The sequence below is a fragment of the Suncus etruscus genome, chromosome 5 (genome assembly GCF_024139225.1).
Source record: "Suncus etruscus isolate mSunEtr1 chromosome 5, mSunEtr1.pri.cur, whole genome shotgun sequence".
Classification (NCBI taxonomy): domain Eukaryota; kingdom Metazoa; phylum Chordata; class Mammalia; order Eulipotyphla; family Soricidae; genus Suncus; species Suncus etruscus.
In genome coordinates, this window is record NC_064852.1 from 31,024,063 (window position 1) to 31,043,104 (window position 19,042).

The 19,042-nt window shown below is 35.5% G+C and overlaps 1 protein-coding gene across 1 annotated transcript in view; it reads right to left on the reverse strand.

The window, feature by feature from the left end:
• VPS13C (vacuolar protein sorting 13 homolog C) overlaps positions 1 to 19,042 on the reverse strand; it is a 194,194-nt gene that overhangs the window by 11,832 nt on the left and 163,320 nt on the right. The window contains 6 exon segments of the mRNA XM_049773747.1: positions 6,599 to 6,687; positions 11,905 to 12,019; positions 12,434 to 12,557; positions 15,454 to 15,499; positions 17,811 to 17,974; positions 18,452 to 18,527. Of these exon segments, the coding sequence (XP_049629704.1) occupies positions 6,599 to 6,687; positions 11,905 to 12,019; positions 12,434 to 12,557; positions 15,454 to 15,499; positions 17,811 to 17,974; positions 18,452 to 18,527 (614 nt within the window).

The window sequence follows — 19,042 nt, forward strand, 5'->3', positions numbered from 1 at the left end:
AGGCAAAGACACCACCAAAAAAGAAAACTACAGACCAATCTCACTAATGAACATAGATGCAAAGATACTCAACAAAATCTTAGCAAACCGAATCCAACACTTCATCAAAAAGATCATACATCACGACCAAGTGGGTTTCATACCAGGAATGCAAGGTTGGTTCAACATACGCAAATCAATAAACATGATACATCACATCAACAACATGAAAGACAAAAACCACATGATCATATCAATCGATGCCGAGAAGGCGTTTGACAAAATCCAACATCCTTTCATGTTAAAGACACTCAGCAAAATAGGGTTAGAAGGAACCTTCCTCAAGATAGTTACAGCTATTTATGAAAAGCCTACAGCCAACATTATACTTAATGGTGAGAAACTAGAAGCATTCCCACTAAGGTCAGGAACTAGGCAAGGCTGTCCACTCTCTCCACTCTTATTCAATATAACCTTAGAAGTCCTAGCAATAGCAATCCAACAAGAGAAGGGAATCAAAGGAATTCAAGTAGGGAAAGATGAACACAAGCTAGCTCTATTTGCCGAGGATATGATGATATACATCAAAAACCCTAAAGAGTCCACAGTAAAACTCCTAGAAACAATCAACCAATACAGCAAAGTGGCTGGATACAAAGTCAATACACAAAAGACAGTAGCGTTTCTATATACAAACAATGAAGTTGAGGAGAGAGAGATTAAAAATACAATCCCATTTAAGATAGTATCAAAAAATATCAAGTATCTAGGAATAAACCTTACAAGAGAAGTGAAAGACCTATACCAGGGAAACTTCAAAACACTTCAGAAAGAAATTGAAGAAGATCTAAAGAAATGGAAGAACATCCCATGCTCATGGATAGGTAGAATTAACATAGTCAAAATGACTATCTTACCCAAACTTCTATATAGATTTAATGCAATCCCTATCCAAATTCAGACACAATTCTTTAAAGAAATAGAACAATCAATCACAAAATTCATCTGGAACCACAAAACACCCAGGATAGCCAAACACATACTGAAAAACAAAAAGCTGGGAGGCATCTCCTTACCTAACTTGAAACTATACTATAAAGCCATAGTAATTAAAACAGCATGGTACTGGAACAGAGACAGGAACTCAGACCAGTGGATCAGAACAGAATTCCCAGACATAAACCCCCAGATATACAGCCAACTAATATTTGATAAAAGAGGCAAGAATCTGAAATGGAACAAAGAAAGCCTATTCAACAAATGGTGTTGGTACAACTGGAAAACCACATGTACGAAAGTGAAAATTGACCCATACCTCACTCCTTATACAAAAGTCAACTCAAAATGGATCAAAGACCTTGAAATCAGACCTGAATCTATAAAGTTTATCGAGAATAAAATAAGCAGAACACTCGAAGACCTATATATCAAAAAGGTCTTTGAGAACGGAGCACCAATGGCAAGAACGTTAGCATCAAATATAAACAAATGGGACTACATCAAACTAAAAAGCTTCTGCATGGCAAAAGAAACCCTACTTAACGCAAGAAGACAGCTAAAAGAATGGGAAAAAATCTTTTCACTTGACATATCAGATAAAGGGCTGATATCTAGAACATACAAAGCACTCAGAAAGCTGAGCCCCTCAAAACCAAATAAAGCCATAGAAAAATGGGGAGATGAAATGAATAGACACTTCTCTGAGGAAGACAGAAGGATGGCCAACAAACACATGAAAACATGCTCACCTTCACTCATCATCAGGGAGATCCAAATCAAGACAACAATGAGATACCACCTTACACCAGTGAGGTTGGCTCACATCAAAAATAATGGAAACAACCTTTGTTGGCGAGGATGCAGTATGAAAGGAACTCTCATCCACTGCTGGTGGGAATGCCCCCTAGTCCAACATCTATGGAGAAAAGTCTGGAGAGTGCTCAAAGAACTCAGAATTGAACTACCATTTGACCCAGCAATTGCTCTACTAGGCATATACCCACAAGATGGAAGGACATTCATTCCAAAATATATATGCACCCCACTATTTATTGCAGCACTCAGTATAATAGCCAAATCTTGGAACCAACCTCGATGTCCAACAACAGATGAATGGATCATTAAGATGTGGTACATATACACAATGGAATACTACATGGCAGTCAGAAACGATACAATCACAGACTTTGCAGCAACATGGATGGACCTAGATCATGTTATGTTAAACGAAGTAAGTCAGAAGACAAAAGATAAACACAGAATGGTAGCACTATTCTGAAACACCTAGAACACATAGTTTATACACAACCAAATCCTATCAAATAACAGGGTAGAAACTCCGAACACTGTAATAGTCAGCATAGACGTGGGAGCAGTGTCCAAAATACATGAAAAAGGAACAACGCAAACTCTTGACTACACATTATACCACAAAGAAAACAGCAACAACAGAAACGGCAGCATAGAGAGAACAGGTATGTAATCAGACTTCTACAACAAAGGTCCACAATAATCCCTTAGAGTTCATATACAGGAACACAAGTATAGAACACCAAGGGAAATCACGGACTACAATGGCAACATACCATAACACTACCTTTTAATGCCTTTATCTTACTATACTTTAAATAACCTCTCAGCTTTTCTGCCCACAGGTGCCCTTGGATACAAAGGGCGGACAAACTAAGGTGGCAACTCGGGATACCACACGGGATACCATACCTTGCTTGCACTACGAGATGGCCACAAGAAAACTCTTTAACATACACTTTATCTCTAGGTAATACCTTCATTTAGGAATTGAAGCGCGTGACCAGTCAGACCACTGAAGCAGTACCTGAGACGTACAGACTTAAACTACAGGCTCTATTCTTCGAACACATTCAATCAAACCAGCATTCCCTTGCTATTCTCTCCCCTCTTCTCACTACTTTTTTTTTCTTTTTCTTCTTCTATTCTGCTCATTACTTTTCTCCCTTTCTCCCCCCCTTTTCTCTCTAAGGTATTTTCTCTTTTCTCTCCCTTCAAACCCTTCCCATACACCTTCCCCTTTCCCCCCTCCGGAAATCCAACTATCCCCTCACCCCTCAATCCCATCCAGATCTCCCACCATATTAAAACTCTTCACCCCCAGTCCTTATTCTATTAGGCATCAAGATCGACCTCCTACCCAACGAACCAGTACCCAGCACCCAGGCGAGAGGACACCCAGATAAACCCACACCTCGTCCCCTGAAAGAAAAGACAGCCAACTCCCCTATGGACTCATGCTGCGAGGCCCTCCCGACCAACTCCCCCTAACGCGAACTGCTCCTTGAAACCGGGCCTAGATCCAAAAGTATCCCCAATGCAAGAACTCTTCCAAGACCTCCCTGCCGCAAATATTTACCAATCTGAAGAAGGTCGGGGGGGGGGGGTTAGGAAGATGCCTGGGAACCCACACACCACAAGAAAAACCCAAAAGACAATGGGAAAAACTGTACTTCCAACATAGGCATAAGACCTGTAATACACCACCTCTTTACCTGCCCTCTCCCAAATGTAAGGTAGTCTTTTGCACCACTTTGGTCCCATAAAAATTTCGCTAACTCATTTTATTTCTTTTTTTTTTTAATTTATTTATTTATCTTTTTTTTTTTTTTTTTTTTTTTTTGGGCCACACCCTGTGACGCTCAGGGGATACTCCTGGCTATGCGCTCAGAAGTTGCTCCTGGCTTCTTGGGGGACCATATGGGACGCCGGGGGATCGAACCGCGGTCCGTCCTAGGCTAGCGCAGGCAAGGCAGGCACCTTACCTTCAGCGCCACCGCCCGGCCCCTATTTATCTTTTTTTAAATGTTTGTCCTTCATATATATTTGTGAGCACATACAGTTTCAATCCCCCCCCCCTTTTTTTTTCTTCGTTTTTTGGTATGTGACCTGTGACTGTTATCCCATCAGTCCACCCACGAATACACAGACATTATAATGTAGCACCACTTCCCCCTACAAAGGCACACTAAGTAAAGGGGAAATTTTACATTTAAAAAAAATAAAAGAGAGCTCTTATCTACTAGAGATAGGAACTCATAGTTATTTAAAATATAGGGATATCTCCTGCCTTGAAAATATGTCATGTGGAATCAAATTAGACCTCAGGTGATTAGATACCATTCATCCAGCCTTGAACCCTGGATCCCCGACATAGAAACGGCACAGCTCTTCACAACAGCTGCAGGAAACAAACTCCATCCAGGACGGCCTTAATACGACGAGACCAACAACAAGGCCCAGCTCTAACATGATATCCTGACAACGGGGAAAATGCGATCATCTTGACCTTAGAGCAGATTAGCCTACCTTACCAACTAACGACAAGACAAAACCAGAAGTCTTGGCTCCCTTTGGTAGGACAAAAACCCAAGATCGGGATTTACAGATGACTGGCTGCTTGATCCACGACCAGACTGTATACATCTTGGGACCAATAAATAAGCCCTAGTTTAGGGTTTGAACTATGACCTGCACAAGAATCATGATCCCCAGCCCCAAAGATCCGGCAGAGACAATTGTAATGGAATGGGGCTTTTGGGAGCACAAAGAAAGATGCTATCCTAGGTGCCACCCTAGGCTCAGTGCAAAGACCAAGATCATCAACCACAGAAGATGGATTAAAACGACACTGAGGTAACAGAACCTCTAGAACCACAAAGACTGACTTCATCATAAGTCCCACCTCAGGATCTGTACAGATACTGAGACCTCTAAACACAGAGCAGAAGTCTTCCACACACCAAAGGAAAAAAAAAAAGAAAGAAGAAAAACAAAAACAAACAAACAAAAAAAAAACACCACCGGGAAAGTAAAGGATCCTGAGCAATGTCTAGAGTTGATCCCATGACAGTATGCTCCAAGGACGGAGAAATCCCATATCTCTTAGGCCAAGTGAATTCTTTTTCGAATGACCCCAATATTTACTGTGCCAGTGCAGGAGGGAAAAAACAAAAATACAAAAAGCACAAAACCTTGGTTATTTTTTGATATAAATATATATATTACCTTTATTTATTATTGTTATTATTATTTTTGATTTACCAATCTATTTTGGTCGATTTCTCTGTTTGGGTGTGATTATTGAAAGTGTAGTCCCCAATTATACTTATTTTTTTTTCTCTTCCTTTCTTGTCTTTCGTTATGTGCTATGCCATGTTTCTTAATTCAAGACCATGGCGTGATTTTTGTTTGTCTGTTTTTGTTTTGTTTTTTTTTCTACTTGTTTGTTTGTTTGTTTTGTCTGCTCTGTGTGGTGCTTATCGATATAGCTGGAGCCCTCACTGGATATTTGACACTTCTTTTGGTACTAGTGGAGTGTTTCACCTACTTTTTCTCCATCTCCCAGATTGATGATGAGAGCCTTTAGAAGGACTCTGCCCATTTTCGGGGTATTAGACTCTTACCCCAGTTTATTTTTTCTCCTTCAAACAAAACCACGCAACTTGAACTAGCTAGTCCTGACTCCAGTTAGAGGGGGAAATAAGGGAGGCATCAAGACCAAACAGGTGCAAGACTACTAAGTAGTGGGTTAGATACAGAGGGGACCACATATTCTAGCCGCCCTGGGGTGAGGGAAAAGGAAAAGGGAGGTAGGATAGAAACGGAGGCGTAGGGATGACAATTTGGCGATGGGAATCCCCCCTGATTTTATGTAAATATGTACCTAAAATATTATTGTCAACAATATGTAAGCCACTATGATCAAAATAAAAATTTATATTAAAAAAAATACTATTTTATGCTACCATTGAAGAAAAAATATCTACATAATGATACCTACTTTGATTAAAGAAGAGTTTCTAGAATTCCAAAAAGATTAATTCACATACTGGCAAAGAATACCATTTTACTAACCACCTTGTCATATTTCTGTCAAAATTAAGTTCTGTTAAAATTACTATGTTATCTCAATTCACTTGAAGAAAACACAGAGGTATAGTGTATACAGTGACATTTTCATGAAATGCTTACATCAAATATAAAGCCATTATCTTAAAACAGAAGATATACCTAGTCCCACTGCCATATGTTGAGTTACTTGAAGATCTTAAGTAAAGGACTCTTAGGAGCTGGAGTAATAGATAGTACAGCAAGGAGGGCAATTGTGTTGCACAGGGCTGACCCACATTGTATCCAGAGTACGCCATGTGATAATCTGAGCCCTCCTAGTAGGGATCCCTAAGTGCAGACCCAGAAGTAAGCCCTGAGCACTGCCAGGTGTGGCTCAGAAATAAACAAAAAATTGAAAATGTAAATCTATTCTCCATACATAGTTTTATAATTCATATATCACAGAATCACTGCTGTGCTCAAAGACTCAAAGTTCAGCTTCAGGCACAAATTTTAAATAGCTGAATAACTGGGGGTAAGCCCCTAAGCAAGGAGTCTTAGTGTCAGCATCACTTAAAAGAGAGTCAGAAAAGAAGCTCTCATCTGACTATCAATATTTCTTTATTCTATAGTAATGAAATTTTATACATGAATAATAGTTTTCTAAATCCTCTGCTATATTAGTTTTTAAAATTTTCATGATCTCTGTAGTTATATTTGAAAAATTGTGCTTTGAAATTACAAACTTTATTATTACCTATTTGTAATCATAAGAAATGTCTTCCTGTGTCCAGCAACAGTACAGTGGTATCGATAACTCTCTCCTTCTAGCTTTTTGACATGATTCTGTAAAAAGAAAATTAGATTCAAGATTCCGGTAGTACAGACATTTAAATAGTATTTCCATAGTATATATAAGGCTAGTTATGATAATAGTGCTAGCCAGGAAACATTACTAGAAGCAAAAACACAATTTTTTACACATTTTACAATTGAAATCTAGAAAAATATTTAGAACATGCTTTTATTAATTAATTTCTATTGTGCCTTAAAAACAAGTACATGTATTAAATTATTACTGAATGATATTCAGGTTAAATTCACTCAATTTTTCAGTATCAAAATTTAAAATATTACCAGAAATAATGATGCATTTTCATTTATGAAATATAAGTAAGCTATTATTGTGACATTAGAATATTACAAGTATTCGTAAACTGAGGTTTCTGGAGAACTTTGGGATGTATACATTTCTATTTTATGTGATAAAAATGTGATATAATAAATTTTTCAGTTGATATCTTTCATAAGATTATTTAAAGGGGCCTGTGAGCCTTTTTATAAGTTTAAAAATAACTGATTTGCATAGCAGAAGAGACATAGTATTTTTCAAAGTAATTTTTCAAAGTTACTGACATTTAATGTTTTGAATATTTGTTACTATGCAGTGACAATATTAAAACAAATATCAAAGTCTCTAAGATTTTAAATAGCATTTATTGCTAAAATAAATTACAAACAAAATAATTCAAATGTAAATACATTTACATTAAAATACATTTTCTTTCCAATCAAGACTATTTAACACATACATTAAAACCAATAAAATAGCTTTTAAAAATAATGATTGCTAAGGCAATATTAATGACATTAATTATGCTGGATTAAAGATCAGATAATATATATATATATATGAAAATACACACCATAAACACACCTAAAAAAGACTTAAACATTTAAAACTAATACTATAACACTAAGGCTATTTAAAGGATAATATAATCAATGATAATCACAAGCAGAGAACAATTATCTCAATGTTGAAATGAGCAATTTTTAAAGGTATTTGGTTTCCCATAATTCCTTAACTGTTATGAAAATCATGAATAAGATGCAACCCTACAGAATTGGAAGTTCATTCTCACTGAGTCTCAGAGAGAAAAATTTTCAGTCACTTCATTCGCATTTTGCCTAAGAACTAGATAAAATCTAAAACATTTATCTTAATTTTTTAAAAGAGAAATGGGAATATCTGTTTGTTTTAGGGTCACATCTAACTGTGCTTAGTGCCTATTTCTAGTTCTGTACTCAGGGATCACTTCTCTCAGGATTTGGGGGACCAGAATAAGTTCCAAGGAGATCACCTGCAAGGCAAGCGCCTTACCTGTTACATAACTTCTCCATCCCCAAATGGAAAATTAACATACAAATTTAGTGCCTTTATTCTCAGCTTTGAAATTTAAATATTTAGAAACATTTAGCTATGAGATGCAATATACAAGAAATAAAACTCACTTTCCATTCTGTGTACATTATCATTAGCTATCAGGTTATTGTGCTTTAAACCACTGGAATATTTTAAATTATATTATCACCATAAAACATTATAAAAACCTTGAACATTCACTCTATTCTGAAATTCAAATTAAGATATTTGGTCACTGATGGCAGCAGCAGACTAAATTAGTTGATAAAATAGTAGCTCTTCCTTTCCCAGAATGCAACTTAAGGAATTTACAATGTCTGGCATAAACATTCAATTTTTCAAGTTTGTTTTTAATGTCACACTGGCAGTACTCAGGAATTACTCCTGGCAGTGAAGGAGACCATATGGGATACTAGAGATCAAACCCAGGTCAGCTGTATTCAATTTTTCAAGTAAAATCGAACAAAATAGCACAAGATATGAAAAAAAAGCAACAGGTATAATGTATTATTATGGTTAGTACATAAGAAAAGTAACTTTAGTGTCAAGAACGCAAAATGGCCAAAAATAATATAAGGTACTTCTTGAAAGATGGAAATGCAAGAATTAAGAATAAAGCATTTCCATTAAGATGGAAAAATATAGCTAAAAGGCAAAAGAAAGTAACATCATTTTTAATATGCATCAACTTAAGTTTGTGAATCAAGATAAATATTAAAAACTGGCAAGATATATGAGTATATATAAATATATGCATGCATGTATTAATATATTTATATGTATATGCAAATCGTAACTGTCTTAGGAGAACAGAGAATAAAGGAAGATTATGTCCTAAGAAAACATAGTATATTATCAAATACTATTAAGCAACCTTCACAATTATAAAAAATCTGAACAACTGTCAGGAAAAAATAAAATGGGGTAAATAAAAAGATTCTCAAATCTTATTTTAATATAGCCATATTTAAAAATCTAGCAAGACAAAATTTAAGCTCTACTGATCTTTATTGAATATTTATACATTTTGCTATATATACTTAGTCTCTTAAGGATGGAGGTCTTATTCATTTTGCATATCCAGTACTGATGACAGCAAGGTAGATAAGAAAACACAAAATTTTAAATTTCCAATGCAAATCCTTGTCACCTAAGAAAAAGAAACCCCCATGTCCTCTCATGGAAAAAAGTACAATCCTTCTAGTTCTTCATTAGCTAAAATATATTTAAGTTTAAAAAGTTCCTTTTAACAAAATGAATCAGACAAATTGATGTATTTAGCTAAAATAATAAAAGTGTAAATTTGCATTTCTGATTTGTAGTTGTGAAAAGGAAAAGTTAGTAAGTCAAACAAAAAGTAAGCAATGAGTAAAGAAAAAGATTTTAACAAGTTAATAGCTTCCCCAAATCTCACTAAAATTGCAATATTCAGGAAAAATTTAAAAACTGTTGCTTTTACATAAGAAGGAAGGGTAATTATTAGAGATGACTTACGACATCATTTTGAATTAGTTATTGTGCTTGATTCCCATAGGGAACCCTACATGCAGTGACACTTTTTGACAACCCTCAATTATCTAGGCACAAGAAAAGTTTGTCAGCTACGGATTTAGGTTGGTCTTTGAAATGTCATTCTTTTGTTTTAAGCGTAAAGCATTCAATTTAGTCTATTGATAACTATATTTTAAGAAACATACAACCCAACTGAGCAAATGCATATTAATTATTTTATTCTATGTGATGTACAATAATTAAAGCTAAATTTAAATTTTGGTTTCAATATGGAGAAGCAAGAAAAGTACTAATCATGATACTGTTATATCAAAATTTAAATTTCTAATCTTACGGAAAAGATCAAAATAACTATTATGAAAATTAATTATGAGATACTAATTTCAATGATAATTTGTAATTATCATTGTACTTACTAAAACAAATCCTCTCTAATAATTTAAAAAACAGAGGGTTAATTTTTTTAAATCAAAGATATCTGTAAATTCACAAGTAATTCATTACTTATGTAACATACTACTACAAAAGTAGTTTTCTTAACTGTATCCAACAAGAAGATTCTATTTCTGTTTATGTGCTTTTTATTTTTTTTTTTTGGGCCATACCCAGCAGTGCTCAGGACTTATTCCTGGCCCTGTGCAAAGAGTTCACTCCAGGAGGTGTTCAGGGGATCATAGATGGCGCCGAGAATAAAACTGGGGTTGCTCCCAAAGGCAAGCACTTTACCCCTACTATCTTTCTAGCCAAGGAGATTCCTTTTTTAAAAGGCATAAATACTAGGCTTGCTCTTCAAGCCCATATTCTCCCTTAAACATGTACCTCTCTTGCTTGACTTCATGTATCTTTGCTTGCCTATTTTCATTCTGGAAAAGCTTTTGTTCTCTTTGGAACATATACTTCTTTTTCTCCCCTCACATCTTTCTAATTTTTAAGAAGAACTATCTTGTTGCACGCACACATACAAAATAACAGATGAATTGACATAGTTATACAATTATTGTCATTTATCTTGAGATGAGTGTTGAAAAAAGAAAAAAGGAAGATTAAAGAAAAATATGCTGAAAAATGATTTCCTAACTCTTACTTGAGATCTAAGGAGAGACCCCTTAATTGAAATTGATATGTAAATTATTGAAATATATGTCCAGTCAATAGTGCTGTAACATAAATAAGCTGATGGTGATTTATGAAACAGTTATGTTATTACATCATCAGAACTCACAAACACATACAATACTTATAGTAGAGAGGACATAATTCTCCTTTGACTCAATTTTACCTGTAGGGCACACAGATAGCACAAGATACCATTTTTCACAATGAGAGCAAAAGTATCTGCTTATGAGCTCAACAATCTTTTAGTCACTAAAAGGAGAAGAGGGCCAATTTGCTATATCCCCTAGTATTTTATATTGCTCTCTTATTCCAATACAGTGTTACCAGGCATATCATCATTTGTCTTTACAGTCAAGCCATTTAGAACAAAGGGTTATGTTAGGTGTAAAAATTGGAAAGAAACTTCATCAAAATGGATTTTTAATCTAAATAAATCAAAGATAGTCAATACCACAGTTTGTTTTGATTTTTAAGGATGAAATAAAGTAATATAGGAAACATTTACTCCTGTTTTTCCAGTTCTTGCTGTGTAGGCAGAAAAAGAAAGAAAATAAAGTTAGAAGCATGCAGAAAGACAAAATGCAATCACGTACAATAAAAAAAAAAAATGAAGCCTAAGAATAACGATGAGCCATTTTAATCTTAAAGTCAAAATTCAAAACAGTAAATTTAGAACCAAAATTCATTTTAGGAAAACAGTAATATATAGGCATATATTATATAAATTTAGTAAAGTTAAACCTAAAAATAAAAGGTAAAAAAACACTAAACATTTTTGTCTTAAAAAGATTGTAAGTGTATATGATCATTTTTTCTCTTCCAGCTTCTGTATACCTGAATAAGTCTAGATTAACAGAATAATCTAAATTAATTATTTTGGTTGGGAGAAAAGATCCATGAAATTTCAGTACTTAGCTACAAATCAGAAAGCCACAGTTAACAGGGTTAACTAAATGACACAAATAGGAGAAGAAGAAGAAAAAAAACTATCTGATTTCTTTTAACACTCTTTCTGCACACACACATAAAAAAGCTTTGTTCCTGTGCAGAAAAACAAATTACCACTTATTCCCACTCCACAAATTCTACTCTACAAACCATACTACCTATGTAATTCTGAAAATGTTCATAAATTGGGAACTTAAATAAAAATTCCACCCTTGAAATTCTGGTCCTAGAAATATTTAAAATAAAATTTTACTTTGAATTACAAAGAACAAAATTCAGACCTCAAATAAATCATAGCCTTCGGATTCCTGTCTGTCATAGGGGCGAATAATGCCATCTTCATGTATCAAGCGAGGGGGGCGTAGGCTGGAAACCTCCTCAATGGATTCTGCTGCCCTGGAAGAGGTCAAAGAGTAAGTTTAAAAACATTTGTGAGTAGATTTCAAAATAATACAAATATACATGTTGAATAAACAATAACCTCATTAATATTATCTTAGGAACTAACAAAAATAATCAAAAATAATTCTAAATAATTGCTTTTACTAATGTCTTAAAGCAAAGACTCTAAACTCCTACCTTTCTTACAGATTGGCTACTCTGTATGCTTGCTTTTTTGCACAGTTCTTTGACTCCAGCAGTTAGTAAAAACATTTCTTGAATAAAAAGGAAACTAAGCCATGAAAGTTGTATCTTTTTAGTCCTTGCTAATACACCCCGCCTAGGAGTACATTCATGTCTGTGACCTACTCAAGTAGACCCAGTGGCGGTCAGCACACACTCACCTGCACACAGATTGTCCTCACTCACCTCTGAATCCCTTGGAAGGTGCTGCTGGCCATATCTATGATCCCACCAGTCGGGCGAGCCACGGCACCCACCAGTCCCTTCCCAATCCCTTTAAAGAATCCTGCAGCTCCTTCCTTTTTCGCACCTTTATAAAGCAAAAATAATGCAAATATAAAGATATTTTAAAATAAGCAAATTTGGCTTGCTCATCAAGTCCAAGTTCTCCCTGAACATCTATCTCATTTGGTTGTCTCTTTGCTTGACATTTTTCCACTCTGACAAAGTTTGTGTTCTCTCTTGAATATGTATTCCTTCCCATCTCCTTGCTCACATCTTTTTCAAGTAAGTTTTGTTAAATAAAAACTTCTTTGCTTCAGGAGTCTATAGCTATTCCCATGACAGTATACTTCATAGGTGGAGAAACCCTGTATCTCTTAAGCTAAGGGAATTCCCTTTCTAATGTCCCCAATGTTTACTGTGCCTATGCAGAAAACAAACAAACAAACAAAAAAGCACAAAATAATATTTTTTATTTATTTAGCTATTTATTTATTTATTTTGACTACTTTGTTTTGGTGTGGATATTGAAGTTGTTGTCTCCATTTTTTTTCCTTTCCTCTTTGTGCTCTGTTATGTTTTTATTTCAGGTCCATGGCTATTATGTGGTACTTCTTTTTATTGCTGTAGTGCTCAATGGATTTTTTATCTGATATTTCTTTTTGTATTGTTGTGATGTTTCAATTCCTTTTTCCCTTTCTTCTCTCAAACTGAGGTTGAGAGCCTCTAGAAGGACTCCGCCCATTTCCAGCTTATTTGATTTTTCCCCATTTTATTGCTTTTCTTTTCTTCAAACAAAAAACTTGAACTATCTAGTTTCGCCTCTCAAATAGAGGGGAAATAATGGAGGGTACCAAGACCAAACAGTTGTACGATCACTAAGTAGTAAGCTAGACACAGAGGGGTCCACTTATTCTAGCAGCCCGGGGGGGAGGGGTATGAGGATGGGGGATATGGGATGCAAGATGTGAATGGGGGTGGAGGGAGGACAAATTTGGTGATGGGAATTCCCCTGATTCAATGTTAATATGTACCTAAAATATTACTGTGAAAGATATATAAGCCACTATGGTCAAAATAAAAATTATACATATATATATATATATATAAATTTAAAAAAATCTTTGCTTCACACACACAAAAAAAAATCAAGACAGAGCTCAGCAAAGCCTTACACCAACACTGAACTTTTTAATCCAGGAAGTCTCTAGAACGTGGCTTTTTAATGAGGCTGAACTTAGTCAAGATATATAAATAAAGTGAAGCAGTGTCCTTAAAGTGTGATAAAATTTCAAATCTTGGCCCTACTTCCAGGTCCATGAAGACTCTGGGAGGATGATCCAGTAATCTATGATATAACAAACCCTGTTTGCAACCATGAGATGTGCTAAAAGTGACTGATGTGAAACACATGTTCAGCAGTACCTGTGTCTACTTTGTCTCAAAAATGACCAGAAAGTATCCTCTCCTAAATATCACTGGAAGATTTATGCACATAAGTGTGTGTACATGTACAAATACATATAATCTGCTGAAATAAACTGTATTATATTTTATCATAGAATAAAACATATTATAACTTATTAAGATATAATTTACATTATATGTCACCAACTTATTCATTAAAGTGCACAGAATAAGCCATTTTGAGTATCCTGACTTGTAAAACAACCTTCACAACTTTGACTTTTTGGGAGGAATAACCTCATGAAAAAATAAACAACCCATATGCATTGGCTGTCATTTTCTATGTCCCATCACCTACAACTCTTGGCACCTCTGTATTCACACTCTCTTCATTCTTGTTAGGAAGCCAGTAACAGACTCTTCATCTTCTTGGATCTGCCTATCATAGGCATTTCCCAAAAACACAATCAGGCAAAATATTGGTCTTATGTGTTTTTCTATTCTCACATAGCATCATGCTATAATGGTTCATCCAATTTGTTTCAGTACTTTTTCTTTCCTATCCACATATAGCAGCACATGTTTGTTCATCATGCACTACTTCATGGATATTTTATTTACATCCAAGCTATCATGACTAATGTTACTAATGATATTTTTATTCAGGTGTTTGAGTAAATATATGCTTTTAATTCTCCAGAAGTGAGATTGCTGGAAGTGTTCATTTAATCAACGATTATACACAATTCCCAGCACCATTTGTTGAAATGACTGGTTTTTTGCTTATGGAATCATCTTGACATCATGACCCAGGATCAACTGATCCAAAATTTTGGGGTTTTATTCTATAACATCAATTTAGATCCACTGATCTAGATATATCTGTATCCCAGTATCATATTCTTTAGGTATATAGTAACTTCGCTTGATAGCAAGTTCTTAAATTGAATAATAAAAATATTCCAACTTTGAACTTTTCAAAATTATTCTGGTTATTTTCTATATAAATATTTTCTGTATTCATATTCCACATGAATATAGAAATTAGTTTGTCAATTGCCTCAGAGAATTCATTTAGGATTTTGAAAGGGGAGTCAGGGAATAAAGTAAACCAGTATTTTAATAGGATAACAATATTCACATTAAGAGGTGTTTTTTCCTTTGCAGAGGGGCGTCTGAAGTGGCACTCAGGGTCCCAGGCCATTTCCAGTGATATTCAGCCCCTCCAGCCTATAAGTTGACAAGAGGGCCTGAGGATGTATGCTGTTCAAGCCTTGTGGTGCTCAGGGTTAAAGAGGATCTCTTTTTTAAATGAGCCCATTGCTCCTGAGAGTACAAAGTCTATTTTAGTTGTGAATCTATTTTACCTGTGAAACAGCAGTGGAAAGCTGAATCACAATACTTAGCCTTTCTACTATGAAAGAAAGAAAGCTCATTATACAATTAAAGACTATCAACGTAAGATCAGTAAAGTCAGTGATTCAATCTAATGGCTAGTAACAATCACATATTACTACATTTACTATGTAACAACTATTCAAACTCAATAAAGAAGAAAGGGAACATTTTCAACCTACCCTCTACAGGCTTTGTTATTATTCCAGTCACTCCACCAAAAACCCCCTGAAAAAGAAATTAGATATTAAGGCAAGCCAGGCTTGAATTTTAAACCAACCACTAGAGGTCTCCACAGACATATCAGAAACAATATTTATACATGGACTTTTTGTTGTTGGTTTTTGGTTTAAAAAAAAATTGCTCAGCATAAGAACTCTCCATGTATATATACCCGTCCATGTATAATGCTTTAAATAATTTTTAAAAACTTGAGCAAAAAACATCATATCAGTTTGGTGTACCTATTTAAACTTCCTTAGATCGAGATGCTCACTTCTTTGCCTTTGTGGTATAAAACACTGCCTTCAATAAACTGGATTTGCCATAAAAAATGGTTTTAGTAAATTTTTATCAGTAGTCAGTATTGATTACTGGCTTTTTACTCCTGGTGAAGTTCAGGGGAGCATACAGGTGCAAGGGATCAAACCTGAGTCAGCCACATGCAAGGCAAAAACCTTATATGCTGTATTATCTCCTTAGCCCCTAAAGATTTTTTGTGGACATGTATTTGAATGAGGATTATAATTTTTAAATAAATAAATAAATATTTTAAATGAAAACCCCATATAATAGAGAGAACTGCAAAATAATGATTCTAAATTTGGCTGTGGCATCAGCAAGTTATACAACCATGAAGCTGATATCTCTCTAAGCCTCAGTTTCCTTGACAGAAAAAAAAAAAATGAGTGAACAGAGCCAAATAATCCCAAAAGTCTAATGATTGGTTGTAATTGATTTTTTTTATAAATTTCAGTGAGTATAGAATATTGAAAATGAAAGGTTTATGACGGGCAGAAACCTCAAAGATCGTAGGAAGTTCTCACTCATCTGGGGAGATGAAACAGAGAAACAGGGAATAGATCTGGCCAATTGATAATAAAATCTGGGAACTGGAATCAGACTGAGAACTCCAGATCAAGGAGAGCAGGTGAGTGAGAAGTGACAGAGAGGTATGTGTGAGGCATTTGGGACATGTTGATGGTGGGGAAAAGGAGGGTAATGTGTATCACAAGCCCATAAATGCCAGCACCGTTGTAAACACATTACCTTAACTATAAATATGTCTGCCAAGGAGGTATTCTGAGGGTAATGAGGGGAGGAAATCTGGGAATCCTGATGCAGGGAAGTTGGCACTGGTATCGGGAACAGTACAAGAACATTATATGCCTAAAACCCAACTACCAATAATTTTGTAAACTATGGTTCTTTAATTAAATAGAACTTTAATTCAAAAGAAAAAAAATAAAATTTACAGATTATTGTTAAAACATCAACTTTTGTTAAGCTAAAAACTCACAAATAGGCTTGCTTTTTAAGCCCTTGTTCTCTCTTGAACATAAGCTTCTCCCTTTCTATCCCCTTACATCTTTCTAAATAAGTCTTAATAAAAACTACTTTTAATAAAAATGATTTTTAGGGGCCAGCGAGGTAGCGCTAGAGGTAAGGTGTCTGCCTTGCAAGCGCTAGCCAAGGAAGGACCACAGTTCGATTCCCTGGCGTCCCATATGTTCCCCCCAAGCCAGGGGCAATTTCTGAGCACTTAGCCAGGAGTAACCTTTGAGCATCAAATGGGTGTGGCCCGAAAAAACAAAAAATTATTTTTAAAATAAAATAACATACAAATAAAGAACATCAAAGGAGACAACACTCAACAATAAAAGTCACTGGCAACGAAGAAAACAGTTACAGTTTTTTAACATTATCCAGAATTATCAATAATGATAATTATCAAATAATGACAGTAACTAGAGAATAGAAGGATGCATGCATGCTGGGAAGAGATTAGAGGACAATAATGACTTCATTTCAGTAAAAGAAATAATAAGTTCTTAAGATCATTTATAAAGAAATTGTTCTTATATTGTTTGTGTAATTAAATAGTTTCCATATATAAGCCTGTGTAATTGCTAAAATTCTGAGAAGTAGTAAGAGGCAATGTTTAACCTATGGGCATTTCATTTCCTCTCCCCAAAGGTAGGGATCAACCAATCCTAGGAAGGATCAATAGAATGATCAGAAGAATTTCTCTTCCCCTGATTTAGAACCATCATGCACTGTTATTTCTCTGCTTATTGCTTCCCTCTCAGATTGGTGCTAACCTGTCATCATTACTGCTTCTGCACTAGCCCAAGTGTTGACATGATTTGGAACTTGGGGAACAAATCTGGTGGTGAATAATCAGGAAAGAACAAAAAGGTGACAGAAAGCCACCACTGTCCCTTACTACCATTCCAATAGACCGTAATTTATAAGCAGAACCTAACCACGAGGAGCCCACCAGAGTGGCTGAGGGTTCTGGAGATTCAAGGACACTCACACGAAGGAGACCCTTCCCGCCTCGGGCCAGGCTGTCTCCAAAATCTTTAGGCTGCCGGCCCATTTCTTCTCTTCTCTTTTGCTGATACTCCCTGTCCATTGTAATTGCTGCCAGTCCTTTCCCAACAGAACCAGTGATACGAGATACAACTCCTGCCGCACCACCTGGCACAAAGCACAGAGACATCAGCCACATTTTTTTAGAGCGCAGAGCTAAAATATACAGCATGACAGGTGACTAAAATTACATTTCATATAGAGAGACATATGACTTTACTTTTACAATATAATACAATAAATTGCATTTATTAAAAAAATAAAAACTCTTTAAAATATACTAATATAAAACTCCCTGCCAGTCAATATTAAATTATTTTCCATTTGAGTCAAGGGAATACATATTTTAGAAGAAACTGTGAGAAGAGAGTCACCTTTAAATTACATATAATCACCTTTTGCTCATCAACAATGTGCTTTATAGTAACTTTACTGTCTACACTACGTGAATTCATCTGCATATGTACATAATGTTACTGTATCTGTTAAGTGTGTTAGAAGATACATATTTGGGTACACAAAACTTTACTATCTGTACCTTGTGTGCAGATACTTATATGCATGCACACACAACTAAACACTTACCTACGGTGTGTCCAAAAAGACTTCTCACTCCAATCACTAAACCCTCAGCAAATTCTTCAGGACCCTGAACAGCACCCTAGCCAAAAAGAATTTTGTTGTTTAGAATTAAAATAATAAGACTTTTATTCTAGTACTTTAGTAGTTCTATTAAGAGACAAATTCTGTCATGGACCAGCAACACCACAAAGACAGTTCCCAACCTCTGATCCAGCAATGATGGAGCGAAAGCCTGCATGCTCAAAGATCACTTTGCTTTCGGCATTTTCAGATAAAAAAAAAATGCTAGACAGGAACTATTTGCTAACTCCAACCCATCAATCACAGCCTGTGGCCTTGTCACTCAGGCACCATTCAGACTGATCACCCATACATATAGATCAGCTCTTAACCTCTTAATTATTATTTCTCCCTTCAAAAATTCTTCCTAGGGGCCAGAGAGATAGCATGGAGGTAAGGCGTTTGCCTTGTATGCAGAAGGATAGTGGTTTGAATCCCAGCATCCCATATGGTCCCTCGAGCCTTCCAGGAGCAATTTCTGAGCGTAGAGCCAGGGGTAGCCCCTGAGCACTGCCAGGTGTGATCCAAAAACAT